The following is a 10681-nucleotide window of genomic DNA, read 5'->3' as shown; positions in this document are numbered from 1 at the left end:
TTTTTTAACATTTACTTGTGTTTTGTTGTTTTTAAAATACAAACTTTATGGTGTCAAACTTAGCTTGAAATTAACTGCTGTCCTGGCTAAGAAAGACGCCCGAAATAAAAAGAAGTGGATGTGACAATTAAGTTAAGGCGACATGTTTTTGAGGGATTACTTCCAGGAGGAGACTTCCATTTCTTCCTGTGGGTGTCAGGTGATTGACAGTAAGCGGTAACGTAATGCAGCGCAGATATGGAAACACTCAACTCGGCGGAATGAAATAACAATAAAACAGACACTCTGACAAAACCAAATTAAAGCGTCATGTTTAAGGTGATGGATTATCAAGCTTGGGCAACATTTAAGTCTGTGGAAGTTGTTGTTCATACTTGCCCAGGCAGTATGTATGAAATGGGAAATTGTCATACTGTGTGAGAATGAATGGCTTCTTCTGAAGGCAGGGAAACGAGCCCCGATATCTCCAACTATGCTGACTGTGTGCAGACAAACCAGGAATAATATGAAGGAGAGGGGCAACCTAGATAATTGGCACAAACTTAAAGAAACAATGGTATTTATCCTGTAGGAAATTCACACATTCACTCATATTCTTGTATCTAAGAGATTGAATATGTGTCTTTCTTTTTTTGAGGGGTAGAACTCACTCTCTCTGAAGAGAAATGCATGCTTTTCCATATCTGAGAACACACACACACACATGTACACACACAGCCTGTTTGCCTTGCCCCTGCTCCCTCAGTAAGACCTCATGGCAGGATCAAAGGCATGCCGAACAGTAGTCTGAGAGAGAGCATGTTACACATGGCCTTGTTGTGTCTGGCCTCTTAAACCTTGGTCAGAGGAGCAGGCTGGGGGGAATTCCTCTGCGTGTGCTTGGTTGGAGAGAGTGAGAGACCGCTAGGCAGAGTGTGTGTGTGTGTAGTGATTGTACATGTGCTCATGGGGTGGGTGTGTATGAATGTGTGTCAGTGTGTTTGTGCAGAAACACAGGGGTCTGGCTTAAATCTAATATAATGCTCATTTTAAGGTTTGGGGCCCTCTTCGCTGCATCTCCATTTCAGCAGCCACAAGTATCACATTAAGTAGCACAGATACCATATAAAATGAAAGGAGGGAGAGAGAGAGGAGAGCAGTGGGAGACGGCAGCAGTGGAAGTGGAATACACAGACAGGCAGATAGACAGGGAGAGAGGCAGACAGTGCCGAGGATAATGGGCCAGATGCAGGAATTAAAACAAAATGTGCAGATGGAGGGGCCCAAAAAAAAAAAAGAAGAAAGTGAAGGATGTCGTGTGTGCGAGGGGAGACTCTCGAAGGGAAAGAATGCGAGAAATGTGGCTCCTTACCAGCCCGATAAACAAAGTTCGCCTCGGCCTCGGAGGACGAGGGCGAGAGCAGCTCGTCGTCGTACTCGTTGGAGCTGAAGGAGCCGGAGTGGTTCCTCTTGCGGGCGTCCATGACGGCGTTGGCCACCATCACGTGGCGCAGCGAGTCGTTCAGGTAGCGGTGCAGCAGGCTGCTCTTGTACTTGGGCGGAGACACGTAGTCCTCGGCCAACGAGGCGGCTTCGGCGGCCGACCGCAGCCCCGCGCCCATGCCCATGCCCATGCCCATGCCCATGGCCATGCCCATGCCCATGCCCATGCCCACCATGGAGGAGCCCTCCTTCTTGATGACGCTCTGGTACATGGGCTTGCTGAACTCGCCCGGGCTGCTCTGTGTCCTCTGGGGGTTGTCTCCGTCTGAGGCATCGAGGGGGGAGAAGAAGAGAGAATATTATTGTTAATACAATTTAAAAAATGCAGTCTGTTTTGAAAGATCTAGATTTCTTTTTTTTCTACGATGCAGTGCAGAAATACATTTTCCAAAGCAAAAGGCAAATTTCCCAGCATTTTTTATATTATTTTCAAACTGATATATAGACAGCTTTGTTTGTTCGTCCCTAGTGACTCAATTCAAGTTCTAGTTCTCTACTTTGAGCTAATCTTGGACCTGGATGCCAGGGCAGGGAAACTTCAACCTGCAGCTCCGCTCCTCTGCCCTCCAGTTGGCACCGCCTCAAGAGCAGCAAGCCCCAGCAAAGACTTAAGACGCATTACCAAACCATAACGGATGGCAGTCTATTTCCTCTCCATGAAAAGCACATTGCCCCGCTATTCCTCCGCAGAAATAAATAATTTCCAGGGAGCTCTGCGGCCGAACAGATCGAATTAAAGTACGGGTCCCTACCTGATGAAAGAAACTGGAGGAAAGATAAAACACGGTGCTGAAAAACCAGATATCCTCTGGCGGGATTGAAATCAGGGGGAACTTCACTCTAGATACTGTCCCTGCCAAGACTGTAATTGGGTAATTTGGGCAGGTCGGACTTTTGATTCAGTCTGGGCCAAATTATAATTATAGCTTCCACATATCAGAACCACATGGAGGGACAGTATTTGCTTTCCTTCCTCTGCGCTGTCTGAGGTAGATATTCGAGGAGCGCTACGTCCAGCTTCGCCATCTCCTCTCCAAACACAACCGATCCCCCCTCCGGCGACGTGTAAGAGCAACAATACATTCGAGCTGTCGTTAAAATCCACTGACGGTGTTTTGCTTCGCGTCTTTCACGAGCTCCGTCACATCCGGGGGCCTGCGGCCTCTCTCCGAACGCAGCCTCCCCCTCTCTGGTGCTTCTCTGCCCGGATCCCGTCCAGCGAACAACCAGCGAGCGTTCTTGGATCCTCTAAAACAAGCTGGCCGCGGGACCATTTCAGGACAGTAAGAGGAATGCTCTCTGGGTCAGTGGGGTCAGGTTTGGCCCCCGTAAATAGCCTCTGGGACAAAAGCACAGGCTTACAAACATAATGGAGGGCCTTTTAGCGCAAGGGTCAGGAGAGGGAGCAGGCTGCGGATAGCTTCATAACCATAATGTGACAGGGAGAAGATTCGGGAAGATATACAGAGCCTCCGGTGGTACAGTTGGCCAGCGGCGGACACAATGCAAACACCATGCACGCATTCCTGTCCCGGCCGCACTCTCTGTCTCTCCTCCTCTAAAACTTAATTAGGGATCATCGAGTGACACCACAGCTCTTCTTCTCTGCTCATTCTTTCTCTATGACTTGAGTATATATGTTTTTTTTTTTTTTATTCCCCACCGTGTTTTTTGTGCTGTCAGAGGGAAGAAAAAGGCAGTTCCTCCCCGGAGGATCGGCGTGTCTGTGTGTGTGTGTGCGCAATAAATACACGGCTGACAAGAGAGCCACTCATTTCCAATTGCAGGCTGGGAGACAGAGGTCGGCCCAGCGGGGTGTCTTAATGACAGCGTGTCACAGCCCGCGGGCCTCGGCGTCTCTCGGCTGGGTCACACACTCAACCATTTATAAACCCAGAGCGTGGCGCTACATAGCGGCCGCCTGCTTTGGGACGGGCAGAGAGGGAGATAGGGACGAGGCCGGGCATTCCGCCTCGGTTCCAGTGATAATGCTAGATGCGTGCGAGAAGTGTGATGTAAGGAGTTTTTCCCGGTCATACTGTATAAATAGTCCGCTAGCCTCAAGTTCACGTCAGGGTGTGCGACCAATTCAACTTGGAAGCCGGAGCCGTTTTGATGTTGTGAAATCTGCGAAGTGATCATCAATCAGATGTCGAGATTTACATGAGCTGTTAAGCAGATGGAAAGGTTTTCCACTGTGCTTTGACAACATAATACCTGTGTTAACGCCTGCCAATAAGACTCCTCAAACTTACATTAAAGGCTTTAAGCTGATGCTTTCAATCAGAGCAACTTACACTGACTCCAACCTCAAATTCCTAGATCAATATTAGAAGCAACCGTTACTAAGGAGGTCAGGGGTCAGAGCCACAAGGCATTGACATTGGCTATAGCAAATATTCCTGTTGTTGAGTGATCGTGTTTGACAGAGAAGTGCTGGATAAAGCAATAAGAGCCGGGCAGAAACTCTGGAATACATTTTAATGAGGCGAAAGCGGTGCGAGGAGAGGAGGATGATAAGAGAGAGGGGAAATGGGAATCAGAGTCAAGAGTTTTCCACTGTGCTTTCACAACATAGAGTCGTGCTGGATCGCGCCAACGGAGCTCCTTGAACGGAGAGCGGACATGAAGCGGTTGAGACGTTGAAGCCGTACCTTCTGAGCAGCTGTCGTCACTGCTGACGCTCAGCCTCTCGGCGTTGCCCTGGACGTATTTGTTGTACAGCTTGATCCGCAGCGCCCAGCTCAGGTCTGGCTGCCTCACTGTGTTCTTCAGTCGCCTCCTGGCATTGGCAAACCAGTTGGAGACCTGAGACGGAGACAGAGAGAGGGAAAAAAGAGAGAGAGAGAGAGAGAGAAATAGAAGGAAGCACACAGCAAATAGAGACATCTGTTATTGTTTTGATTCCAAACACCTCCACATCCATGGCAAAACAAAGACTATCCTTTGTGAAAACGTCTGCTCTCTGTCTTCCATCAGTCTCGTTCAGAGAGAGAGAGAGCGAGACCAAAGCAAAGACGGAGACAGAGTCAAGTTGCAGAGCAGCGAGTTACCCGGCTCTCTGAAGCTGAGCGTCAAGAAACATCCCGGAAAGCTCCGGGGGGAATAGCGGCCCCTACCCAAAGAGACACAGCAGCATTTCATCTAGTCTGTATCGAAGCCATTCAGAAACATTTAACACCCTCCGAGCGCCGGACGGCCAGCGAGCGCAACGTTTCATTAACTAATGTTCCGACCGAGATGTACGTCCCCCCGTGCTTATTCTGGACTCGCCTCTCCTCCCTCCAATAATACATTTTTTCCAAACACTGTCTTCGAGATGCAATAAAAAGGACACTCGAGCCGGCACTCTCCCTTTCACTGGGAAGGGAGACCATTAGATGTTATACTAGAATAACTTTTCATGCTCAATAGACTTCAAGCGGCTTATGAAGGGGCTGGGACGGGGGCCTTATGCTAGAGTACTTATTTTTTCTGATCCCGCGCGCGCGCTCTCTCTTTCGGTATCGTGTTTCTCGTTAACTAAGGCCGCGCCACATCCCTTTGTCTCGGGGGCCCCGGGGGCTGCGGCGCACCGGCGGGGAGGGAGAGAGAGAGGCGGCCGAGGCGTCTCGTACATGTGGCTTGGACGGAGGAGAGGCGAGGCGAGGAGAGGCGAGGCGAGGCGAGGCGAGGCGGCTCGCTAATGAGGACTGGAGGAAAGACGGCTGTCAATGGGGTGAGAGAAAGAGAGAGAGAGAGAGGGAGAAGGATGGCACGCCTGCCCAGATGACACCCGGAGAGATGAAATGGGCGAGGCGGCGGCCAAACCGGCTCGTTCACCCGTGGCTTGTCTGCACTGTGTGTACCGTAGAGGAGACGGATGAGCATGACCAGGACATCATTTCAGAGGTGATGAAGGGAGATGGCTTCACCTTATTGGCTCAAACTTTGAAGTACCGTTCCACGACATTTTCATGTAAATAAATGTCCGTTTTGCTCTAACAACCTGTATCCAGTTCATGAAAGCTTTCACGTTTGCCGTTTTGAACAGCCGGTGTCTAGTAGGTCTTTCCCGAGAAAAAACCTCTGCCCTTGTTTGCGGTTTGTTTGGAATAAATAGAAGAAGAAGAACTGGGTAGTTAGCATGAGCAGCGATAGCCACCATGGCTGAACAGACAAAGAACAGAGCGCCACCTACAGAATCTCGAACTGCATCAACAGAAAATCCGAGGAAAAAGACGTCACAGTGTTGCTGGACACACTGTTTGATTGACAGGTGATCTCTGGGAAGTGCAGTGCAGAAACACCACAGTGATGAGTGCTGAGCAACATACTAAAACAAAAAGGAGAAACTCATGGATTATCACTTTAAATCCCTCCATATTAGGGAAAATGTGTTGGAAAACAGTTTACCTGCCTGTCATCGCCTTTGTTCAATTTTAAGAAATCTTCCACTCAGTAAGACCTTTGACACGGTTACTGGAATTAGGGTGTCAGCTTAAATGCATGTGTGTGAGTTTAGGTTTGTGTGTGTGTGTGTGTGTGTGTGCGTACGCGTGTGCAGCACAGCATCCCAGTGTCCAACACAAAGCATTCCTCTGCACTCTGCTCCCCCTCACCAAAACAAACAGCTTCATCAGGCCCAAAATGAGAACCAGATTAGGCATCGTGGCCGGCGTCCTGAAGTAGCCGCCGCAGACTTCTAGGCCGTATCAATGACCTTGTCAGCCAGATGATACTGTACATACGCAGCTGCACGTGCCAGAGAGAACACACACACACACACACACACACACACACACACACACACACACACACACACACACACACACACACACACACACACACACACACAACTAAGTTCCATCTCTGTGGCCATTTTGTCAGTTGCTGAAACCCGGCCAGTAATCTCCTCCTGTTAATATTGTGCTGTTGTACTTGCAATAGATGGTGCAATAAATCTGAAGGCGGTACAAGAAAACTGCATTCATATTAACTACTGACTGACCGACTCCAGACTGAATTCAACTATGTTTCTGCATTACTGTGAAATAACAAAAAAGGATGAATGCAACGGTCAGGTAGCATTTGGAAAAACATAGAAATATCAATATTCACCAATACACAGGGACTTTAACATAAACACAACTCAAACACAAGTGTTTTTAGGTATGAGATGTTAAAAAAAATCTACTAATTTCAACTGCAGTTACAATGTAACATTGCAGACTAGATTAGACACAGACACTCAACATCTCAGAAATCAAATTTCAGTTTTCCCTGTTGGTTTACACTCATGTTTGCATTAATACAAGATGAATCCTCCCACTTTGATTTGCTCAGCTTCATTTTTCCTTCTTCACTGGACCAACACTTATTGACCACAGCCTGTAACAGATGCAGATGGGAGGGATTATAGAGGACTTTACCTGGACCAGGGTCATTTGCGAGCCGAGGGCCAGCAGGATCTTCTCCGTCTTGGTGGGGTAGGGGTTGTCTCTGTGCTTGTAGAGCCACTGCTTCAGCGGCCGCGCCATGTCCTGCAGGGCCTGGCGCTTGTGTCGCACTTTACCCCCGTTGGGACGACCCCTGCACCAGAGGAACAGGCACTGTGTGTCAGCCAAAATACCAGGCTGCAACTACAACACGCTCCATTAAGCTTATTAACAGGATATCATGTAAAGCTGATGAATTTCACATGCATACCCCTATAAGAAATAACTTTCCCCTGACAAAAATGAGCTATAGCACTCCTAGAATAAACCTTCTATGCAAATATCGCTATAATATTCCTCAAACCCCTGGAGGAATATTATAGGAATATTATGCTGAAACCATACCAAATACCATAAGGGATGATAAGGTCATTATAAACTCACTATTGAATACCACAGACACACTATAAGCCCCAATAGGAATATAATAGGAATATTGTGATTATTCGTTAGGGTACAATAAGGGGTAGATCTAGGAAAACAGCCAAAACCTTTTTAGATTTTCCTAGCTCTGCTGCCATAAAATCAGACCTTACAGATGATATAATACACGCATAATATTCAATGTAGCTGTAATAAAGTGTGTTAATTCAGCTGTAGGCTAGGACACACACCTAGATAGTCCTGGCATACGTTGACATGCGATGAAGTATGGGATACATTTTTGGCTTTTGGTACTGTTTTCTTAATCTGAACCAGGGCCATTCATTTTTTAACTTAATTGTAATCTAGGTATAAATAGACAATTTTAAGGTTTGACACATTGCATCCTAAAATTCTCCGCATGACAGTAGCCCAAGATGTCAGGACACAGCCTTGACTTAAATGAGTTTGCCCCCTTTTTTAAATTTGAAGGAAATTCTGGGCCCAAACTCGTAAAAGACAATTAAGACAACGCTGTTTACTGAAGCAGACCAAACAGTGTCATGCAGCAGCAATTGAAATCCTAAATGCATTGGGATGCTGTCTGAATTCTCTAGAGCCGGTGACACATAAAGTGAACATTCTATAGTGTGCAATTTTCTCACCCAAAAGCACTGCAATTAAGCTGAGGGAGGGGGCGAGAAAGAGAGAGAGAGACATAGACAAGACAGAGAGAGAGAGAGGGAGAGAGACGGAGACAGACAGAGACAGAGAGGGAACGGCACACTCGCACTTTATTTTTCATTGCGTGTGCCGCAAACCACCAACACGTTGCAGCGGAGCAAACAAAAACATTTCGCTCGGGCCAGCGCTTCTGCTAGATTAACATTTCACACCAAGGGAGGAACGCCTCAAGAACAATGTAGCGGGATCGCAATCACATCCAAGGACAGCATGGAAATGAAAGCTGTATTTATGGTTTTCCCTTACAAAAGTGAATTATACATCCTATCCTATAAAACATTTCAGAAGGATGCTATGAAAATATCACACCGAGGCCCTAAAGATATCTCATTTGAATATTCTAGTGATGCCATAGGAAGTAAAAAATACCATAAAGTACAATAATCTCTCTGTTGAATACCTCAGCCACACTATAAGTCCTCATAGGAATCTTATATTGATATTATAGGAGATAAAAACACCACAAAGTATGATAAAATCACTATAAACTCACTATTGAGGACCACAGACACACTTCAAGTCCCTATAGGGATATTATAATGATTCATCATTACAGTTATTAGCCGATCTATAAGTCTATTGGTTCTGGTGAGCTGTAGGCTGTAAGGGATTCAGCCTCACCTGCAGCTCCAGGTTTTTTGAACCTGTAGATGTCAGTATGGCGCTGTGCTCCGTTCTTGCCTTTATCTCAGCGTAAAAAAGCTCCACTGCAGATGTAACATATTTTCTTCTAACCTCAAGTCTGCCTGAGCTTCATGTTCTACAAATATTTTCCTTGTAATCCAGACCTGTATGAACATCCTAAAGGACATTTTAGACCTGCTCCGTGTTCTGAATTTCCGTTCGACACACACGTACCACACACACACACACACACACACACACACCTCTATGGAATTATTTGATGTTCTTCATTAGTGCTGATACTTCCCTTGAGGTGGCACCTTACAGTCACACACACACACACATACACACACACACGTAAGTTCACTGACTCCTAATACTCTTGATTAGTGCTGATACTTCCCCCTTGAGGAGGCTTCTTAAGGTCACCCCCCCCACACACACACACACACACACACACAAACACAGTCACACATATGTAAAGACTGCTACTGTCTCTAATAAGCAGGTTATAATAAATATCACAACAGCATGACATGGTCTTCCCTTACTCCGGCTCCCTGTCACAGAAAAATAAAATAAAATGAAAATAAAAAAAAAATATCTGGGGCCCCTGTGTGATTGACTAGACCACACAGGGAGTTGAAGGGCACATTTATTTATTGGGAACAGATGTAGGCTTCTTTTAAAACGCTACCGAACACGGATGACCTACTTATTAATTTTAAGATTAGCTGTGAACATCAGCACATAAATGGAGACCAGGTTGGGGAACGGTAAATATTAATTTCCTGCCGTTTTGGAAGCATCAGATCATGTTGCATGAGATGGGAAAACTACATGCGCAATGATAAGTTGGTGAATATGTTATTTTCCTAATTTGATTGTGACCATTAAACTACATTTCCTTGTGGATATTGATCCGAATTTAAATCATTTTGGCTGACGTTATTAGCCTCTTTTGGATGGCTTTTGTGCGTAAATGCGTAATAACGCACAGGTTACAATTTTATCAAACAATTTCATAAATTAAGTTATATATTAATTCTTAGACCAAGGGTTCACAAACTTTTTCAAGTCAAGGATCCCCAAATAAATCAGCAATTGATCACCAACATTAATTGGATAGAATTTTGTCCCAAGAAGCCCCATCTGATCTGAGAAGATTTTTGTCATTAGACATAACTTGGTGCAGAATCATATAACTGTCGATACTGTAGGTGGGATGATAGCAGTAGGGAGAGTGAAACCTCTGATAACAAAACACACACTCTTACACACTCTCTCACTGCACAAACGTCTAATGAGTGAAATAATAGTGAAATGAAACTATTCCTCGAGGCCTCCATCAAGAACCCCTGGAGGTCCCCGGCCTCCAGTCAACACGAGCCACACACACCACACACACACACACACACACGGTCCACCCAGCGTTAAATAACAGCAGTGCGCTCCACATACCCCGTCCTCCTGTGCCTGATGGCCTGGTTGTCTCTGATGGCCTGGTTGCTGGAGAGGAGGTCTGGATGTTGCCCGTCGATGACTTCTAGATAGTTTCTGCTGCTCATTTCCACCTCCTTCGCCTTCTCCTCGAACAGGACCTGGCTGCTCAGCTTGTTAAACACTATTGTGTTCATCTTTGGCCAACGATATTCCAACGATTTCTCTGTGGCGAGAAAAAAAAAAAAAAAAAAAAAGGTCTCCTCTCCTCGTATGTGTCACAGTATCCCCGCGTCTCTCCTGTGGAACAAGTGGGAGCGTGGATATTTTACAAAAGGGGTAGACTTCAGGTAGACTTCATAAGCAGTGACACAGCGGTAAATAAAACTATCAGCTGATCATCACAAGGAAAACAACCACTAATATAAGCAAAAATCATTTTTCACAAAACCATGAATATATTATTCCCTCCGAATTATCGTATAACATAGCCTACAGTTTGATACCGCTTACTAAGACTGTGATCACACTATCATAAAGTTTTATGTCTA

General features: G+C 46.0%; 1 protein-coding gene across 1 annotated transcript; it reads right to left on the bottom strand.

Annotated features, from left to right (window-relative positions):
- Positions 1-1351: 1351 nt before the first annotated feature.
- On the bottom strand, positions 1352-10327 carry LOC139649508 (homeobox protein Mohawk-like; the record flags this gene model as incomplete). Its single annotated transcript, XM_071525931.1, has 4 exons — positions 10152-10327; positions 6894-7053; positions 4137-4290; positions 1352-1747 (listed from the first exon to the last, which is right to left on the bottom strand). Coding segments are annotated over exons 1-4 (886 nt in total), but the record flags the coding sequence as incomplete, so codon positions are not given.
- Positions 10328-10681: the final 354 nt, after the last annotated feature.

Source organism: Centroberyx affinis, unplaced genomic scaffold, assembly GCF_046629955.1.
Source record: "Centroberyx affinis isolate AG114_WGS23_722 - 3 ecotype Tasmania unplaced genomic scaffold, CSIRO-AGI_Caff_v1 ptg001367l_1, whole genome shotgun sequence".
NCBI lineage: Eukaryota > Metazoa > Chordata > Actinopteri > Beryciformes > Berycidae > Centroberyx > Centroberyx affinis.
This window is presented reverse-complemented; position numbering and strand designations above follow the sequence as displayed.